The sequence below is a fragment of the Phalaenopsis equestris genome, unplaced genomic scaffold (assembly GCF_001263595.1).
Source record: "Phalaenopsis equestris unplaced genomic scaffold, ASM126359v1 Scaffold000002, whole genome shotgun sequence".
In the NCBI taxonomy this organism is placed as follows: Eukaryota; Viridiplantae; Streptophyta; class Magnoliopsida; order Asparagales; family Orchidaceae; genus Phalaenopsis; species Phalaenopsis equestris.
Window position 1 is genome coordinate 44,120,308 of NW_018164444.1, and position 21,920 is coordinate 44,142,227.

At 34.3% G+C, this 21,920-nt stretch overlaps 1 protein-coding gene across 1 annotated transcript; it reads left to right on the forward strand.

Moving 5' to 3' along the window:
* The first annotated feature begins 373 nt into the window (after nt 1-373).
* LOC110028167 (diphosphomevalonate decarboxylase MVD2, peroxisomal) lies at nt 374-21,042 on the forward strand. Its single transcript, XM_020729913.1, has 10 exons — nt 374-808; nt 872-1,070; nt 1,560-1,623; nt 1,895-1,958; nt 2,040-2,120; nt 7,886-7,972; nt 8,574-8,731; nt 8,870-8,918; nt 20,223-20,347; nt 20,659-21,042. The coding sequence occupies exons 1-10, from the start codon at nt 593-595 to the stop codon at nt 20,879-20,881; spliced, it is 1,266 nt and encodes a 421-aa protein (XP_020585572.1). The 5' UTR covers nt 374-592; the 3' UTR covers nt 20,882-21,042.
* Nucleotides 21,043-21,920: the final 878 nt, after the last annotated feature.

Below are 21,920 nucleotides of genomic sequence, written 5' to 3' on the forward strand. Positions count from 1 at the left end.
ATATGTAATATCTAAAATTCATTTTTTACATATATATGCTACTTACATGTGCAAGATAAGCTAAAATAATGACATTTTTTTATAAGATTGAATGATAATACCATAATTACATATATAAAAAAAACATATACTAAAATTAAACTGTAAATATGTAAATACATAAGAATTGGGTGTTATCTAAGTAAATTCCTGCACATAAAAGATGCATTTACATACCTACCACCCAATTCATATTTATTTACATATCTTTTATGCTACCACCATTTTAACTTTTATATAAAAATACACCAGATCAAAAGGGGAACTTTGTAAAACTTGGAAGTATAATTGTGTGGTATGTATGTAAATCTTGAGATCCCTCCCGAATCGTTCGAGTTCATACCGAACCAAGCCAGATTAATTCGATAAACTTGTCGTCTTTCGTCCATGGAATCGTTCTCCATTACAGCGATCGCAGGCTATTCATGGCTATTTATACACACACAGCTTGCTAAACAAGCGAGGAGGATCCTAGAGGAAAACATTGTTCCTTCTCTTTCTTATCCGTCCAAATCCGATCAAGCTCGAGATCCTCTTGCGATCAAGCGTTGCAATGGCGGGAGAGTCCGAAAAATGGATTCTGATGGCGACGGCGAGAGCTCCGACAAACATTGCGGTTATAAAGTACTGGGGAAAGCGCGACGAAAACTTAATTCTGCCGATTAATGACAGTATAAGCGTAACGCTGGATCCGGATCATTTGTCCGCAACGACGACTGTTGCTGTCAGCCCTAGCTTTGAGAAGGATCGTATGTGGCTCAATGGAAAGGTGGAACGCGTTTGTGCTGCTTAAGTTGTGTGAGGTTTGGTTCTTATGTTTGTGATGTGGCAGGAGATTCCGCTGTCTGGAGGGAGGTACCAGAATTGTCTGAGAGAACTTCGGAATAGAGCTGGTGATTTTATGGATGAGCGGCGAGGCATTCGGATTAATCAAGAAGATTGGAATAAGTTGCATTTCCATATTGCTTCGTACAATAATTTTCCAACTGCTGCGGGATTGGCTTCTTCGGCTGCAGGTTTTGCTTGCTTTGGTAAGCATTCGATGTTCACCTTTATTTATTTATTTAAGGATAGAATCTATTAGAAAGTAGGGCATCAAACCAATTACAGATTAAATTTCACGAAGCGGGCTTCTCGATATTTAATTAAAAGTTCAAAAAAAAAAAAAAAAAAAGAATCTGAAAGCTTACCGCTTGAGTTAAATCTCTTTGGTATCCTTAAGTTTGTAGGGATTGTTTTATTTGGTGGAAATTTGATGTAAAGTTTTAATGTTTGCTAATTGTGTTGTGTTTGTTTTGAAGTGTAAATAACGAGGGAAATTACCTTTATTGCATAGTTCTTTCGAAGTTTCTGTGCAAAATGAATGTAATCAATTTGTTTCTATTTTACTTTATTTTATGTTTTTTTTTTAAAGAGATTTAAGTTCTATGCATACTTCTTACATGATTTGGAATGATAAAATCTCAACATCATATTATTATTCTAGTGTTTTGATATATTTCATTCACCCTCTACTGTAGTTTTTTCACTTGCAAAGCTAATGAATGTCAAGGAAGAACTCGGTCAGCTTTCTGCTATTGCAAGGTTTGTTTTTGAAGTTATACCACTTTATTTTCTTTATTATTTTTATCCACTTACTAGTTTTGAGAAACCTCAAGTTTGAATCTCCATTTAGCGCTTACTGAATATGAGTATTTTACCTGAGGCCTTGTTATCTTTAGTCTCAGTAAATTTACAACATTGCTTCATTCTAATCCTTCCTACATATTTTTATTCATTTTTGTTACCCTTGATTTTCTTGTTTATGCTTTATCTAGCACCTAGTATTTTGTTATTGAAACTCAAAAAAGTGCAGGCAAGGTTCAGGGAGTGCATGCCGCAGTTTATATGGTGGATTTGTTAAGTGGACTATGGGAGATGTAAGATCTGGTTACTATAATGAATCATTTATATGATCCAATATACCGTCAGAGTTTCATTTGAATGTTTATGATATTCAGGCAATGAGTGGGAGTGACAGCATAGCTGTTCAACTTGCTAATGAAACACACTGGAAAGATCTGGTTATTATTGTTGCTGTGGTATGCTAATCTGGACATTTTTATTATATAGCTTAAGTTTTTTTTATGTGGTATCTTTTTAACAGTTTTCTTAAATCTTCGAAATTCTTCTGTATGTGAAATTAACTTACGTGTTGTATGCAACTATTTCAATCATATAATTGAGTAGAAACTTTATTTTCAATTTATTTTGGTTGGCTTGGACCATCTTTTTGCAATTTGATAAAAGTCAGTTTTTGATAGTAATGAAAGTACTTTTTCTTATAAGTTTATTGAAAAGCAATTCATCTTTCCTTTTCATATTTTGTAATTATTTAAAAATACAAAAAATTTTGGAGCTCCCATTGACTATTATTCATATGACATTACTAAACGTGAACTTGAGGATATTTGTAGTAACTGATTAATAATCTCTATCAAATTATAAGGCTTCATTTTGTGCACTAACATGTATATCACTCGCAAAGCTTTTACTTGAATGCTGCCCTCATTAAGTTGTATAAAACATGGATTTTTGAAGGGAGTGGATAAAAACTAGCAATCAAAGCGTGGCAGCTTATCTTTATGTAAGAACTGGATTATCTTATTGTATTACCATGTAAAGTACTGATCTATGGTTTTATAAATAGTTAGGTAATTTGTTCGGTTTGGGATTTTCCTAGTGATCTAGGGTTTATAGATGATGTAGAATGATTGATCAATTGGGATGTCATAAGATTTGGATGATGGAGGAAAAACTTGGAAATGACTTTTTATTGATGTGGAAAAGGGCAGTTGTAGCTGGTTGGAGGAGTGCAAGGAGGAGGAGATGGACAAAAGACTAGTTTGAGGGTAATATGGACGTCAGAGGATTCACTACTTTCTCTTGATCAAGCTACAGACACACCACCTGAGGGAGAAGACAATTATAACACTCCAAAAGATAAATCATGGAAAACAATTTCTAATAATATAAAATCAACCCAAAATTGCCTACATGTTTAAAAAAAACATATTAATGCTATGAAAACAATATAAACCCTAATCCTACTCCAAATAAGCTAAATAGAAGCACTGTCAGAGTTGAATTTTTGGGTTGGCCAACGAGGGAATGGTTAGGCTAGCTTTGCCCCTTCTAGATTCGGGTAGAAATCACACTTTGTCGTTTGAGAGGTTCGCTTTTATCATGAGAAAACATTTGCTTCCTCGTTGTATGACGACAAATCAACAATGTTGAAGGTAGTGGATATATTGTAGCCACTAGGTAGTCAATTTTATATGTAATCATTGATTCTTTTAACAGTCTTGAATGGACCATCAACCCTAAGCCATAGCTTCTGAAGCGTGCAAGAAATCTCTCCTTTAATTTGATCTACATCAAGTGCCCTTCCTTTAAAACCATAGCCATTTTGGACATGTTAGCCTTTCTTTACCTTGCTTATGTAAGGTCTGAATCTCTCTAACTCTAAAGCTCATTTGACTGCATTACTGAACTCAATAATAGAATGTACACACAAAGGCTTGCCAGTGAATTTGTTGTAAACAAACTCAATTCGAGCAAGAATCAAGTTCTAGTGTTTGATGTTCTTGTTACAAAATATTAAAGAAGGTTTTCCAAATTGTGAATCACTACCTCCTATTCATTTGTGTGAGAGTGTTGTTTAACTGAACTAGAACTTTGTATTTAACTTATGTCGTAAGATCTTTGAAAAATGACTTGGGAATTGAACATCTCTATCTGAAGTGTTTGCCCTAGGTTTGCCATGAACTCGTACTATCTCCTTGAAATAAAAATTAGTAACATTTGAAGCGTCCATCACTTTATGATATAAATTGTGTTTCTTGAAGAAGAGGTTCACCACCACCATAATAGAATCCTTTCTTTGTTATGTTCGAGACAAAATTATAATGCAGCCCATGTTTTCATCCACCCAAGGTAGGTCTTAGATAGAAAGTAGAGTATGGAGGCTCTTGTTCTGCTCCCGAGTCTTAGTTTTATGACACTCTGTACTCTCAACAACGCCTCTCCACATTTTATATAAATCTAAGCCAAAAGAAATTCTCTTTCATTAAGAAAAAAACCTTATCACTATTAAAGTGGCTTGCAATCCTCTATTATGGCACTCCCGTAATATAATCCCTAAGCGAATTCTTCGGAATACATAATTTATTCTATAAGAACAAATAACCACTAGATCTGTGATACTGCTCGCAGGTAATAATATTCAATTGTTATTGGGGAAATCTTATCATTGCTCATAGTGTCTTTTCTAATAACAGGTCCTAATCTCCTAAATTTCTCATCCTTGGCTTACATATCCTTTAATACATAAATTAACAATATTCTACTGTATAGTGATTATCAATAGATGATGGCAGGTCAAAGCATCAACTACTTTTTTTTGGATCTCAACTTTGTGTTTGAGTATAAAATGAGAGAAAGAAACTAGATCTAAGAAGCATTTTTACTTGACAATTTATTCTTTTGTTAAAGAATCTCAGGGCGTCATGATCAGTATAGAGAGTGAACTCAATCACCAACATGTAATAACTTTAATAGTTGAGGAATCTCAATATAGCAAATCTTCTTGTTATAGGTGGGATATTTTTTTGTGGAATCATTCAATTTCTCACTGAATAAGGCAATTGTATGCCCACTTTGACTCACCATAGTTTCAATTCCAACATTTGAAGGTGAAAAACTATAATTCAAACACCTATGTGAAATCTGGAAGGGCACGAACTAGATCTAACCGTGAGGATTTGCCTGCCTTGAGGAGCTTTGTAATTGTTGCCTCTATGGAACTGAAATTTTGATGAATATCCTCAAAATGAAGTTCGCCAATAAAGCTGTTTCACTGAGTGAAAAATTGTGGGCTAGAATAGTTCACAATAGCCTATCTTGATTGAGTTCATCTTAATGCCCACTGCTGAAATAATTTATACAAGAAAACAAGTATGCAATGTTAAAAATGACACTTTTTAAAATGTTCTTACTTCTTTGTCCGAAGAACTCAAAATACCTATTACAAGTACTGCAAATGCTCTTTCATAGAATGGTTGGTCACCAGGATATCATTGAATCAAACCACCACAAATTTCTCAAAGAAGACTTGAAAAACTATATTCATTTGCCGCATTAATTTAGCCGGGTGTTGGACAAGCCAAAAGACATGATTGTTCACTCACACAATTCATCCAACATTTTGTAGTTGATCTTCTACTCATTCTCGTGCCTCATTTGAATCTAATGGTAGCCACTACTTAGATTAAGCTTGAAAAAGCTGCTAGCTCCATGCAATTGATCCAACAAATAATGCAATCATGAAATGGTGAATCGATACTTGATGGCGATCTTGTTTACAACCATACTATCAATGCATATGCATGATGACCCGTTCTTATTGGGCACAATCAAAATTTTGTATAATGCATAGATTGATACTCTCACGAACCAATCCTTGATCATCATATTTTATACCTATTTTTTTAACTACTCATACTTAGCTGGTCACATTATATATAATAGTCAATTGGGGAGTACCAATTATGGGATGAGATCTATGACATGTGGAACATCTCATAGTGATGGTAATTGAGGTGATAGATTATCAGTCAACACATCCTAAAACTCCTATAACAGAGGATGTGTTGCCTCATGTATTTACTCCTTGGTTTCACTTCTTTCTAGCATCATGAATGCTAATCTCACAGACGCCTCTTTCATGTCCTATAAAATAATGTGGCGCAAGCTACTATAAATCCAATTTTTTTTTGAGTAATCATCACAACGGACTCCTTTGAAGGCAAAAGTACAATGCATTTTTTCTTTTTGATGAATGAGTATGTGCTCGTGTGGCTGTTATATGTGTAGCTTTATCATATTTTCATGATCGGTCTACCATAATGTGATTAGCATTTATAAGTACATCATCATATCACACCTGCTATTGTAACTTTTCTCCAAAAAAAAATTTTTACTAGGCAACTCTTGTCAACATTGATCTCATTTTTTTTTCTTCAATCAAATCACCAAATACAATTGTGAATGTTTTTGGGTGATGTATCTAAGTTTATCCACCATCTATATAGACATTATAATCTCATAATTACCTCCATCAATGATGAGGTCGCAATGATTGCTATTCTTTCTTGCTTTTGGTTTGGAGAACTTGTCAAACCGAAGATTATTGTCAGTGGGAGTATGATACTTATCATCATTTTCACTCTCTCTTGAATTTCTCTTATCCATCTTTTCAATTGCTCTCTGCTCGGTGAAGGAAATCACTCATCAGTTTGGATAATTTGAGGTAATGTGTCTATAACCATGATATTTGCAGTTTTTTTTTAGCTAAGAAGGTCTTGAGGGAGTTGGTCTGATCACTCTTTTCACCTTTCTGTGTTAATTTCTCCATTTGTGGGATAAGCTTTGCTCCTTTGGAAGGGGTGCCTTATCTGCTAGACCTCCTGGCTGGGTGGAGTGTTATTAATATTGTTGTTTTGTATCTCCACCTTCAAGGCTAAGGTTTGTACGTTTAACGAGGTCCAGCCCTACTTGCTATATTTCCAATAGAAGGCCTTAAACCTCCAAGATACAGTGCCACGGTATTATCTTCTAACTCTAATTCACATTTTAATATGAATTGCTCAAATTCCGCAGTGTACTCTTTTATTGATAAGTCTCTCTTTGTAAATGGTGAAATCCGAAAAGACTTTTATTAATAGTGTGCAGGAAAGTATTCACATCACATCTTCATTTTGGGTTAGTTCGTGATCTTGTTCTTTCCCTCACGCTAATGCATACATTTCAAATTCTCCCACAATAAAGAAACACTCTTCTTTATTTTTAATGGCAACAAACTTTACTCTTCTATTTGGTAGAATGTCTTTGCATTCAAAGATTTCGCTCTCTATTTGGAGCCGAAAAGTGTCCATAGTTGAAAGAAAAAAAACATATTATTACTAGGAAGAAAAAATAAACTCTAATCCTACACCAAATAAGGTACATAAGAGACCCAAGGGGGCTCGGTCTTCTTTTGGGAGCTGATTTCCTGTACCGGCCAAGCAAGGATCAGTTAGGCCAGTCCTGAGACTTCTAGATTCTGTCTGGGGCAGAAGTCATGCTCGAATCGCCTCCTAAGGTATTTTCTATGTAGGTAGAAAGTGTCAGATTGTCGTTCTCTGTGAGGCCGTGTCTCATCTGTTCATTTATTTCTTTTATTTTATCGTGTGGTTAGTTGGACATGCCTTCATCATTTTGTCTTCAATCCTGCTGTCATTTCCCAGGTCTTGAGACAGTGAAGTAGATTAAGAGTAGTACCCACTACATAAAGCTCCAAGCTTGATGTGCACCACTTACCCTTACATGACTGGTTGTTTCCACGACTTGACTTTTAAGTAATTATTAATAAAAATAAATGAAATGTTTGTTTTTGATATTTATATCAACTCATTTCTCATGAAAAATTTTATTCCGTTCAGCTTCTCATTTGTAAAATACAGATTTTCATACACTTTCACTTTCACTTTCACATACTTAAGCCAAGTGCTTCTAGTTTCATTTTATGTTTTCTCTCACTCAACTTCTTAAATATCCTTTCCAATCACAGTGCAGGCTGCTCTTTTTATAAATGACAGGTTCATTAATAACTGTTTTTCAGTATGGTACATCAATTTTTTAATTTGACTAAATGATGGATCTTTGGAGATTTTCTTCATCCATTCTAGAGCTTTTTCTTTCAAATTACATCAGTATCAAAGGACATTATTTAGAGCTGTTTTCACTTTCTCATATTGGTGTCCCACAGGTAAGTTCGAGGCAAAAAGAGACCAGTAGTACATCCGGCATGCGTGAAAGTGTTGAGAGCAGTTCGCTTATACAACACAGGGCTAAGGTTTATTTGTGCTCTTTATTTAATTCTATTCTGCAAATGGTTGATAATAATAGGCAAAAATAAAAATAAAAACAATCTTGAAATTCTGTTGTTGAAATTGATTCGATCATTTCAAGCTGATTCATGTGTACATGGCATCTATTCATGACAACTTTGAGTAGATTTCAACTCACGATTGGCTGAATTTAATATGATTTAAGTCAACTTGAAATGTCAATGCAGCCTTTTTTATTTATGTCTATCTGTAGTAGCTTGAATATTTTTGTTAATTGCGTTTTACATGATGTATCTGATAGGATTTAACTATGATAAGTCTCAACTTGATCTCAAAGACATGGTATTCAAATTTTCCATTGTTTGAACGGTTGAACTTAGTTTATCACCCTATTTCTGCGTCATTGATTCATATTTTGTACATATTTTTTTTCAAAGAAGTAATTCTGTTCTTTTAAAATTGGTTTAGGTTTTAAAGTTTATAGGGAAGTTCAAAGTTTTAATTTGGGATACTTATATTCTGATGTTGCATCACTTACAGTTAAAGAGTAAGACTGCAATGCCAAAGAATAACTTTTTAGTTCATTCTACCTCATCTCTTTTCCAGGTTGTAGTTCCGAGAAGAATATTGCAAATGGAAGAAGCAATAAGGAACCGAGATTTTTCATCTTTTGCCCGATTGACATGTGCAGACAGCAATCAATTTCACGCAGTCTGTTTGGATACTAGCCCTCCGATATTTTACATGAATGATACATCTCACAGGCATGGTTTTTTTCTTATTTACTCATTTGATTTGTTTTTGTTTCATTTTTGGAGCCACCAGTTGATTCAGTATTGGCAATCTTTTATTAAATTTAACATTTCTCCAACCCTTTCACACTAGAATGATTTGCATACCAGGATAATAAGCCTTATGGAAAGATGGAATCGGCATGAAAAAACACCACAGGTATTTTTGCAACATATCTTTTAGAGATTTTATTGTAGTGTATCTATAAATGTTTTATTGAACCCGATATGGCTCTATTTTGTACATTTTTAGAGAGCTTATACTTTTTTTAAGACATTTTTTGCATACAACTTCTCATATTTTGTTTTATGCCATAGACATTGGAACATTTAACTTCTTTAAGTGTTTGAGATTTACATCCTTCATAAATCCCTTTCTTACACCCTTATATTGTATTCATTTATAGTTGTACTTCTAACTTTACCACACAACACTTGCAGGAGCCAGAAAGGAAAAACAATTTAGGGCTATTTGGTTGCTTGCATTACTATGATAATGCAAATTAGAGATGTCAAAAATTTACCTAACATGACAAGTCAACCCAAAACTGACTTGAAAAATCCTCATGTTGGTTGACTTAACTTTTAGGTTGGATATGGGTCTATATTCTTGACCCGTTTAAATTTTTTTTGAGTCGGGTTTGAGTTGACCCACCAACTCAAGATTGAATCACCAACCCAAATTTGACCCAAATTGTTATTATGTTTTAATTTAGATATGTTATGCTAGTCAGGTTCACGTCAATCAGGTTGAAGGAAGGTCAAGTTCAGGTTAAAATTTTAAGCCTATTTAATAAATCTTGGATCCATCAAGTTCAACAAAATTATGACCTTTTTAAGCTTCTCTATACCATCAAGTTCAACGAAATTCCAATTGCATTCAGGAACTTTTGCCAATTGTATCTTAAGGGACCATTTGATTGTTGAAAACAAAATACAATAAAATCAAAATGCAATAGACAAAATTGACTAATTTTTAAATACAGCACAAAAAATATAGTTTTGAATTCACTAAAGCTTTATATTACATTCCATTTTGATCTAACTAAATGCCAAAAGTTTGAAATTGGGCTGAAGTGTGAAGTTCGGGTCTAACCATAATTTGATATAAACAAACATGCATGACCTAAACCCAATCATGGAAAAAATGATAATATTAAGATGGATGCATGACAAATTTAGGAAGGATAAGTTAAGGAATTATTTTGAAGGAATGACTGGGGTAACATCTCTTGAAAATAAGATAGTTGAAAATAAATTTAGGTGGTTTGAACTTTTAAAATGAATGATAGGAAATACACTAATTAAACTAGTGGATAAAATTAGTATTGTAGAAATAGAAAAGAAAACTCTTAAATAGATAAATGAAAATAATAATTTATGAAGTACCTCATAAAGAGTTTAGAAGATGAAGATGAAGGTTGACCTTACCTTAAGAGAAGCTTTTGTAAAGGTAGTTGATTATCCATGGCTAAAAATGAAAGGGGAGTTGCTGTTATGATGCCTATTGGTCTGATTATCATAATCAATTTGCATGATCTTGAATTGCTTTTTTTATGCCCTTTATTTGAACATTGAGATTGGTGGAGGCATACCATTTTGTTATACATCTATTAAGACAGAGGCCAAATAGTTAAAACATAAAGTGTAAGGCATTGATAGTCTTAACACTATTATTTTTTGCCTTGGTATTATTGTGCTTTCCATGTTGAACATTTTACATGGCTTGATCTATAATTCATAATTCTTTTTTTTTATTATTTAAAAGGAACTAAACGTGTCTAAAATGATGACTATTGCATTTACCTTTTGTTTTTATTTCCGAAGGCACAAACTTTATTTTATGTAAAGTTGCCAATGGGTGAAGTACTATTTTGATGCGGGCTACAAGAGAGATACTATATTATATATGATGCCTAATAGGTGTTAATGTAAAGTAATTGCCAACCAATCCATAGAATAGAAGGGCTTGGTTCTTAAGGCCACAACAAATTCCGAAAAGCATCCATTCTAACTTCTCTAGAACTTACTCTTTTCGAGATTTTCCATCTAGTGCTAGTTCATCAAGAAGCGCTTCAAAAAACTTTTTTGTAGTTCGGATCAAAATCAACTTTAGTGATTCATCATCCTAGCTCGATGACTAGCATTAATGCACCTAAAGCTTTGACCAAGTGTTTCACAAATTATGTTCCATGAAAATACACTTTCTGTAGTGTGTTGGTATCAAATTTTTTTTTCCTTGTGTCTCAATTGGCGATATAATTATCATCATCATCATCTTTATCGCAATTAATTGCCTATTTGTGGATGACTTTCTTGACAAACAATACGAAAAAGTTTAACTTTTGTGTTGGAGATAAACAAAGTTAAGTTTTACTGAGATGAGAATGCTTAGGTAGATGAGTGGCTTAACACTTTGAGACAAAATGTGAAATGATTATATCCGTGATAGGTTGATGAAGCTCCGGTGGCGGACAAGATTAGAGAGTCGTCTTAGATGGTTTGGTCAAACGTTGATTATCTGATGATCTGATTAGGAGAGTAGATTTTTTAGATTCAACGTTAAGAAAGGCAGATGTAGACCTAAAAAGACTTGGGCATATTGTATAAAAAATGATTTTAATTTATTAGAATTAAATGAAAATATGACACTCAATAGGATGCAATGGAGAAAAATGATTCATGTAGCCAACCTAGCTTAGCGGGATAAAGGCTTGTTGTTGTGTGGTTGTTGTGGGAGATAAATTATGAAATAACTAACCAATCATCAGCCCAACTCAATGACTAGCATTAATGTGCCTAAAGCTTTGATCAAATATCAGTCTATTTGTGGATGACTTTCTCGACAAAATTTGAAGAAATTTAATCTTAGTGTAGGAGGTAAATTATGAAAAAACTTACCGATGTGATTGAGAGATAGATAAATAAATAACTAACCAATGAAAAACTTATCATTGTCTTCATTATCTGCATTGTAGAAATAAATATAAGTTTCCACAAAACATGGCAGGTAATTGATGAAACCAATGAAATATGAACAAATTAACAACCCAATCTAGCTTTCTATGATTACCTTCATTGCAAACGAACAAATAAATAATACACAAAATATGATGATTATTTCATGAAAGGGTCATCCATACCTTTCTCCTCTTTGCTGAAATAATTCATTTTTGCTATCATGAGATCTACTGGCTTTTCTAGATTGTTTTTTGGATCCCTTAGATTTATATTAGTTCGATGGACAACACTAGGCTTTGTATGGCATTAGGGACAATATGTGATTTTTGGCTAGAACATTTCTTTGCAGCACCAATGCCAACATCGAGCTTTGTATGGCTGTAATATGGATTTCTTGATCTTTTTTTAACCATTGTGACAATTGTTTTTCCTAATTCACCTATGCTGCCCAAGGACATTATGTTGAGGTTTTTGAATTGGTGATTTGGTTATCTGTTAATTGGGTTGAGAGATTTGTCATTGTGCATTATCTTCTTCATTTAATTACGTTATGTGTGTGTGTGTGTGTGTGTGTGGAGAGAGAGAGAGAGAGGTATGAAAGGTGAATTGAAGAATGCATTTCTTCGCATTTAAAGTTGTAATTTGTAAACTAAGTTTTTCATTCTATGGCCCGACTATTGATTTCCATGATAATTCTTAAAATTTTGCAATATACATGATAATTGGCCATTAACATTTTTTTATCATAGCAGTTGCTATTGTTTGACTAATGATTGTATGGAATCCTGAAGTTGAATTTGGAACGGTCGTGGGCATGCGGGGACCCTTAGGATTTAGGAGCATTTTTTATGCTATTGAATTGATCTGGATTATTAACAAATATTAAACTTAGCTCAATTCTCTCATTTTTATTCGATGATCATAAAAGAGAAATTTTCTTCAAAGACAAAACCCTGGTATTAGAGAACATGTGTATCTATTCTTCTATCTTTCAGAGGGAGAGAGTTTTTACATGTTATGAATAACTATAACATCATGTGGCATTCAGTTCTTATCTTCTAAAAGATTTAAGGATAAGCTTCCTAAGCTATGCATTGATTTTCTATTGTGTGATTGAGAGATAGCATTAGTGAACATTTCAACACTGACATTGAGCTCTTTGTGCCAAATTATAATTCAAATCAGTTAAAAGATTTTATAAATGGGAAAAAACTAACACAATAAAACAAAAAATTTGAGATTATATTATGATTACTGCTTGATGCACATTTGTTTTCACTATTTTTTTGCAATAGGATATTTTCTATTTTTTGGACTGCTCTAGAGTTTAAAATTGTGCAATTGGGTATTGAGGGATTTGTTGTCTTTGATGCAAGGTCTAAGCTTAACAATCAAAATATTATTCAGAGTTAAAATAAATGTAAGCATTAATATATTATCATCCTAACATATAAATATATTAAAAAAGGCATATTAACATTTTAACATAGCAATAAGTGGCAAATTACACATATATCAAATAATAAATTGTGAAAGCTGCAAAAGTATTGCGTGGAAGCTTCCTGCATGGACACATTATCAAGCATGAACTTTCTGTGTCTGATACAGTGTCGCGATTTCTGTTGCAGTATGCGACTGATTGCGGGATTAACGATTGCAGGAGGCAGGCCAAACACGATCCATATTTATTTACTTTCCTTTATTTCTTTAGCAAATGTCCTTCTTACCTTTCCTGCTCTTTTCTAGTCCTTTCTTATATGTGTTGTGTTAGGGTTTGGATTTCCAATTTTGTGAGTTTTCTATCACGATAGCCATTAACATCTCCAACTTTTCTCTTCTAGGTTTTATCCAAGAGAGATTGGTCCTCCAACTGTATCTCATTCTGTGGTGGTGATTATCCTTTACATCCTCTTCCGCAGCAACCTTCACTCCTCTGTAGCCATCTATTCCTTCCTCCCTGCTAAAGCCGCCGAACTGCCCTTTTGGACTGTTTTTCTGCAACTTCACTTATTTCCACCTTCTCGAGCTCTCCTCCCTCTCTGTCGCAGTCTTCTCAACTGCCCTCTGCCGCTACCTACTTGTTTTCTAGTCCTTTCCCTTGCTGTCTCCAGCAATCCATAGCCATTCCAACCGTCATTACCACTCTCTGTCGCTGCTGACCGGTTGTACAACCCTCCCCCTTGTTGTTTCCAACAATCCACATCCCTTCCTGCTGTCCTTACCACCCTCTGTCCCTACCAACCTGCTATCCAAGACTCCGCCCCCTAGCTTACCTCCATCACCCGCGGCCCTAGTGTGAGTTTGTGTTGTGTCGTTTTTATTTCTCATTTTAGTGTATGTTTGGTTGTAATCGCCTATTTGGCTTTTACATTAATAATATTTATTTTCCTATTGTTGTCTGGGTTAACTCCAATATTATTTGCTATTAGCGTTAGCTTAACCCTAGTCGTATCATAGGGTTATGGAAATCCCCCACTACATAACCTAATCTCCTCACAAAAATCTTACCCTTTGCTGATTTTTCAATCCGTCCACCTAAAAATTTTCTTTCCCACCCTACATCATCTCTATACGCCTCTTCCGCCTACCCAACTCGAACCCACGCCACCGAAAATACAATTGTCAGAGACCTAATTGCGAGGAAAGGTCACAATATCGTTTATGAGAAATTCTTAAAGATATATACAGGAACCTTTTACAGAGGATGTGTTGCAGGAAATCATTCAACTGCAATAGAGATTTGTTGTCTTCAAGAGAAGACAATCCGGAATGGTTGCATGTAACCACAACGGTGACTTGCTAGATCAAAAAACTGTAGTAAACCCCTTCCACCAGGCAGATTCTAGAGATGAAGAAGTCGTATCCGGAAGAGTTGGCCTGAACTATCATAAGAGCTTGGATTTTGAAATAAATGTGGATTTGTGATACTTTGACGACCATATGAATCTTGATCAGGTCACTGAGTGGCTCCAGATCACGAAATGTATATTTGAGTTTTTGAACTTCTCAATGTACATAATGGTACAACGGGTTGTCAGCTAGTTAAAGAAGAGTGCATTGTTGTGGTTGGAGAACTTGATGATTCTTCGACATCTAGAAGGGAAGAGTAAAATTACTACATGTTTCAAGATGAAAAGAAAAATACAGTGCCAATACCTACCCGCACATTATAGGCAGGATATGTGCGTAAGACCTCACCAGTTACATCAACTTCTTCGGGTGACTGCCACACCTTACTGACAGAGTTCAACCTTGGCATCAAATAACAGGAGTACACCCAGCGGAACATCCAAGCCGACCCCGCCTAAGGTGACACAATTGCTCAGAGTGGAGAACAGGTGGAACTGATCTGCATTCTCAAATCTATCCAAGTTGGAAAGTTTTGTCATTGATTTGGGCATATTAAATCAAATTCCTCAACCAGAAGAATGAACTCCTTCACCGATCAAGCAGCAGTTGAAAAAATGAGCAATCAGACAGTAGATAATAAGAAGGTGAGGCCATAAAGGAGTACTAAATTTCAATTTATGAGAGAACAAAACATGTAGTTCATGTTGAGCCAATGAGAGATTCCAGTATAATTAACATTGGTGGTCGAAGGTCATCCTAAGTTTGAGGAACCGAAACCAAACACATGACAACTCTAGATAAGAGAATTTCTGGACTTTTCAGATATATAATCTACTTCCTAAGTTGCATCTACTGAGAGAGGCCCAATATGTCAGTGATGAGACTCTTTTTGCTACTTCTGGAAGACTATATGAAGTTATTTAAATACTAAATTCATTTCAACAATATACCCACCGACAGATGGCCAGATAGGAGGGATGAAACATGGCATTAAAAATTGTCTTAATAGCTTGGTGGGAGAGAAAATCCTACAATGAGATTCAAGTCCTATCATAGAAGAAGATGTTTCTCCTAAGTGGTTATATTTTAGTGTAGTTCATTATATCATAGATTTCATTCCAGAGTTGATTCCTTCTGATAGACTCATTAATCAGATGCATTCAGCCTAGTACGAGCAGTGAGAGAAATAATTTACAAATGTAATGGCTCAAGTGTTATGTTGTGAGAATTAATATCTACATACAGCTCCAGATCAGGTTGTGCCAAAAGAGGATGTGTATTTATTCTATCAGAGTGTGTTTTTGAATGACAACACATACATGATTGATTTACCTAGAGTTTATAACATTTTCATCACCTTCAAACTGGCTGGTCAGATACCATACTATGAGACAGAAGCTTAGATGGATGAGGTCGCAACTCCCTCAACCCCGGGAAACTGACGCGAGAGCTTCCCTTCCCGCACGGACACGCGATTTCGCACTCGCTTTCCGTGATGTCTACTACAACGCCATAGTTTTTGCTACAGTACTGCAAATGCTTGCTCGATTAACAATCGTGGGAGGCAAAACAAATGTGATCCATATTTTATTTTCCTTTTATTTTATTTCCTTTCTCCTTTAGCAAGTTTCCTTCTTTCATTTACTTCCTTTCTAATCTTTTCTTATATATGTATTGTATTAGGGTTTGAATTTCAGTTTTTTATGAGTTTTCTATCGGGATAGCTATAGGTGTCTCCAAGTCTTCCCTTTTAGGATTGTATGCAAGGACGAGTGGTGCTCCGATTGTATATTATTCCGAAGTGGTGATTATCCTCGACTTCCTCTTCCCTTACTGCCTTCCCTCCCCTGCCACCTTCCTTCCTCCCTGCTATAGTCGTTGAACAACCTTCCATATTGTTTTTCTGCAGTTTCACCTGTTTCCATCTTCCCGAGGCCACCTTTCTCACTGCCATGGTCTTCCCAACCACCCTCCACCGCTACCTACCTGCAGTTCAGTCCTCCCCCTTGTTTCCAACAATCCACAACCATCCTTACCACCCCCTGCCGCTGCCTTCTTGCTTGTTGTTTTCAACAATCCACAGCCCTTTCAGTCGTCCTTACCATCCTCTACGACTACCGACCTACTATCCAACCCTCCCCCTTGCTGTTTTCGGCCATGCCTACTCGTTGTCACTCATTTCTACCACCTACCACTACTTTCGGACCACCTAGCCAACCTTCACCACCCACGGATCGAACCCAAGTATGAGTTTGTGTTGTGTTGTTATTTTCCAATTTAATGTATGTTTGGTTGTAATTATTTATTTGGCTTTTGTTGTAAAAATATTTGTTTTCTTATTGTTGTTTGGGTGAACTTCGATATTAAGTATCATATAACAATTTGCATAACGTAGTTGTGTAATGTAAATATCAACTTATTTAAAATGAAATAAGACATCAAATAAAAGCAACATAATATGCAAAGGATGGTATCAAATAAGTTTAGCATAATAATTTCTCGCTCGCATCTATCTAGCATAATAACATCCATTGATTAAAATAAGAATAACATTTAATAAAAAATTCTTAGCACTATTGTCACTTTTGGGATCTTCATTAAAATTGTTCATCATAATGAAGAGTTTTTCTCGTCTCATATTCAATTGACTCCAAGTTCTCCCATTATCTCTCTTCTTCTTTCATTTTATTCATCTTCTTCTTTCATAATTAGTAATAATCAATAAAAATTAAGAATATTAATAAAAGTTTACGACAACTTCAAATACTTAAATTTGTATGGATATCTTTTTTTTTTTTTAATGTTATGTTGTTTGTGTAAGTATGCTAATCTTATCTATCTCAATGAGGAAATCAACATTTAGAACTTTCAGTAACAGTGTCGTCATTGTCATCTTCCTCAAGACATTCATCATCTAATGAAATATTGAAGGCAGCGACCAAGTAAAGGCCGACAAAATGAGTGAGAGGGTAATTTTTGGCGTGAGAGGAGTTTTGTACGTGAGGGAGGCTGCATGAGTCGGTAGAACTAGTTATAAATTATATTAACTAATATATAAAAAAAAGGCCTTGTAACTAAGAAGTGCACACTTCAATGAAATTGAGGTGAGGCACAATGTAAGGCATGTGTCTTACTTGAATTATAAGAGGCATGTGCCTCAAAGCAATTTGGGCTTAAATTATGTTGAGGTACACACCTCGAGGCATGTCTCATTTTGCGTGATTTTAAAATTGATTGGTGCCCAACATATGACAAGTGATGTATATTGTATTTAAGTTTCTTTAAATAAGAGTCGGGCGTCAAAATTACTAAAAGAACTCGCTTAGTCATTGCCGCTAACAATTATTTCGTGATATTCTACTCAATTTCCCTCCGGCTTTTTGTTATAACATGATGGCCCACTTAGTATTATCCCATATTATTGTACTTGCTAACCTAGGAAAACCTTGTATATATGATGAAGTATAAGTTTTAAGATTTACGAAAAGCTAAGCTCTTAAACGGTTATTCCCTTTAGAAGAAAATCATCATTGATTATGGGGTAGTTTGAGTTGATTCTTTCATGTTAGACCGATTATGGTGTTGAGCCTAATGTGTATGGTCATGAACAAGTTCCAAGTAAGAGAGAACTAAACAAGCTAACTAGCAAACCAGGTGGAAGTATTCCTCAAATCGAACAAGGCTATTAGAATTATCAATACAAATCTTTCTTTTATTTTTAATTGCCTTATAAAGATTATTCGAAATGAAATACATTTAATTAATGTCCTCAGTATGAGCTTATGGTGATTGCTATGTTGATCATGTTTCATTCATAATATAAATTGAATTATTAGGAAATTGGTTTATATCATTTTGAATCTATTTTATGGAACATAGTTATTGTTTTCAAATCCCCGATTTGAAGAACTATGACTAAATCTAAGGCCTGTCACCCTTTTCATTAAAACCACACTACATCGTCTTGTTTGAGCTGATTCTGTGCAAATATATCTTAAGATAAGCAAGAGTTTTTAGATTCATGATGATGGTTGATACACCAAGAACAAGAAGCACTTTTGGTGATATGAAGTTGTCCACATTGACAAAGATAAAAAGTGGGTGAATGTGATTGGTTGTTTCAAGCAATAATCCTCATCAAAGAATGCAACTCTGATAACGTCTTGACGTAGCAGGCTTCATCTGATGAAGTCATCACCAGTTGGGCCGTGCAAATCCCATGTTTGAGCAGGCATTAATTAAAGTGTCCCATGTCCCCTTAAATAAGATAAGAGCGTCATGAATGCTGAGTTTAGTGGACAACTTTCTCAAATGTGTGATGATGTTGTAATCATTTTGGGCTGGCTGCAACAGTCATGTCTTGTGGAGGAGCTTCCTATGATGGTAATGTTCATTAGTGCAAATGACTTGCATTTTCATATCTTTGGTTCTATTTGAGGCGGTAGAATCTTGCCACTTTGAAGGTTAACTTATACAATATCTTTAGGAGGCAGTACAATGGCATCTTTCTTATTTATCTCCTTAAATAAGATAAGAGCGTCATGAATGCTGAGTTTAGTGGACAACTTTCTCAAATGTGTGATGATGTTGTAATCATTTTGGGCTGGCTGCAACAGTCATGTCTTGTGGAGGAGCTTCCTATGATGGTAATGTTCATTACTGCAAACGACTTGCATTTTCATATCTTTGGTTCTATTTGAGGCGTTAGAATCTTGCCACTTTGAAGGTTAACTTATACAATATCTTTAGGAGGCAGTACAATGACATCTTTCTTATTTTCACTAGTACATATTACCTCTTCTATTATAACTATCAGAATTCAACAAATCAATCTTAATTGTTGTAGCCTAAAAATTAAAAGTAGGGTGCATAACTTTCAGAAGTTAAATCGTTAAATTCTTCGAGTTGGTATTTTATTATTATTATTATTGTTATTATCATTATTAAACTTGCTACTTATACTCAATTCTTATGAAATATTCTTATTAAAAATGAATCAGATATAGGCATGATGCTTATTCATTGTATTCTTTTTTTCTTGGAGGAACAAAATAGAAGTCATGCAATCCATGATATTTGATATTAGTATATCACTTACTATTTCATATTGTTTTAATAGATCAATTTGAGGCTTACTTCTGAAAATGTTTTAAGATGCAAGTCTCGTCTCATGAATAGGAAATGTCCCAACACCCAATTGTGCAGCTTCAAACCTTTCTTTTTAAGGTTTTTTTAATATTTACCATCAATGATAGACACGACTCGATCTCCAATATTTTAAAGAATATGATTGGTTGAAAATTTATGCAACTGAGTTTTGGATGTGAATCCTAAAGGAGGTGGAAAAAGAAGAATCCAATACATCAATTGATGGCTCATGATATAAATTTAAACTAAATGTATTTAAAACTACCATATTACTATATGTTTTTTGGAAATTTTTTTTTAATTTGCAAGAATTTGTCCAATTTGTTCTATGATTTTATATGGTCATGCTTTTCTAATATTTATTTTCTTAAGCAACCTCTCAAAGTTTAGACTGACCATTATTTCATCATCTGATTTGAATTCATTAATGCCCAATTTACATCATCAACAGAATTATAATCGTCATGATTATAACAGGCTGAATATACTGTTTGTCCCATTACAGGTAGCTTACACATTCGATGCTGGACCAAATGCTGTCTTGATCGCGCCCAATCATGAAGTCGCCACTCTTCTCCTTCAAAGACTTCTGTTCTACTTCCCTCCAGCCCCAAATACTGAATTGAAAAAGTCTGTTTCTGTTCACCATGCATTTACTCAAGAGAAACGTGCTAAAGTGTCCCTCCAAACTTTCTGTTCCATAATCTATAAAGTGTTAATTTAATCGTCAAAGTATTTAACGGTTGCTAAAATAGTCCTCCATGGGGACAATTTTAGCCGATATTTAAAAACTCGGGGGACTAATTTGGCACTTTTCATTGACTCTGGGACTAAAATGACCCCATATAAACCGTCAGAGGACTATTTTGGCACTTTACTCATTTTCTCGATCGTGCTCGCAATGATCATTTAACTGCTGCCTAACATTTTGTTTCTTACAGCTACGTCTTAGGCGACCAAACAATACTGCAAGAAGCTGGAATTCAATCCCTGAGCAGTATTGAAGCATTGAAACCACCTCCTGAAGCTAAGGATAATGCCCCAGCCCAAAGAGTTGCAGGAGATGTAAACTATTTTATATGCACCAGATCTGGAAAAGGTCCAGTGGTGCTTGTGGAGGAAGATAAAGCTCTTATTAGTTCCCAAACTGGGCTTCCCAAGTGATTTACATGAGAAAAGGTGCATTTGTTTTACATTTTTTTAAAATAATTTTTACATTAATAAGAATTGAAAGTTATGATAATATTGCATGTGTCATGCAGAATTTCAATCTGATTTGTCTGTCTTATTTTTTGGTGTTCTTTGTATCTCATTTTGAGGCTTGGGTTATAAGTGGTTTGTATTCCTGATAGAAATATCTGTATTTTTAATAATTTAATGATTTTGTTTTGGTAGCATTTCACTTTCCATGATATATATATATATATATATATATATATATATACCAATGGGCATCAAATATCGATTCCCCCAAAGGTTTGAAAACCTTGGTGTGCATGCGCCTGATTCGAAGAGCCCGTGCAATGAGATTCGAACCTCCAACCCGAGGGACTTACGCCAGAGGCCACACCGATGAGCCAAGTCATTCACACACACACACACACACACATAGATATATATATATATATATCATACATACATACGATTGTCAATATTTATGAATTTTTTTAAGCTTTCTTTTTTTTTTGTGGCATTTGGGTACATATACCAAATTGCTATGCATTTACATATCCAACGCTTCAAATTTGTTTTATATTTATATCATACAAAGTATTCATGTCAAATAAAAAAAAATTACCATTTTAAGAAAGCGAAGTATACATTTTCATTCATGGATAAAATGCTATGTAGGTAAAAGTTTAAATTTAGGTGTTATGTAAATACATGGTAATTGAGTGGTATGTAAATCTTCCCTATTATTATTTACTTATTGATTATTTATTTTTATTTATTACATTAAAATTTTATCCTTTATTACATTAAAATTTTATCCTTTAATAATAATGGTGCCCATTTATAATTCTTTTTCTATGGAGGATTTTCAGACATACGACATAATTTTTATAGATTTATATTTTAATATTTAAATTTATTATTATTTACATAGCACTCAAAATTTTAGCACTATATAAAATATATAGAAAACGATAATTTTAAAAAATAAAAGAATTATTTTTATGCATATATTTTGATGTGATTATAA

Coding starts and splice junctions, on each gene's coding strand:
- LOC110028167 (XM_020729913.1), top strand. CDS start 593: ATGGCGGGAGAGTCCGAAAAATGGATTCTGATGGCGACGGCGAGAGCT. Junction 1,624..1,894: donor CAGCTTTCTGCTATTGCAAG/GTTTGTTTTTGA, acceptor AAAAAAGTGCAG/GCAAGGTTCAGGGAGTGCAT. Junction 8,732..8,869: donor ATGAATGATACATCTCACAG/GCATGGTTTTTT, acceptor TTTGCATACCAG/GATAATAAGCCTTATGGAAA.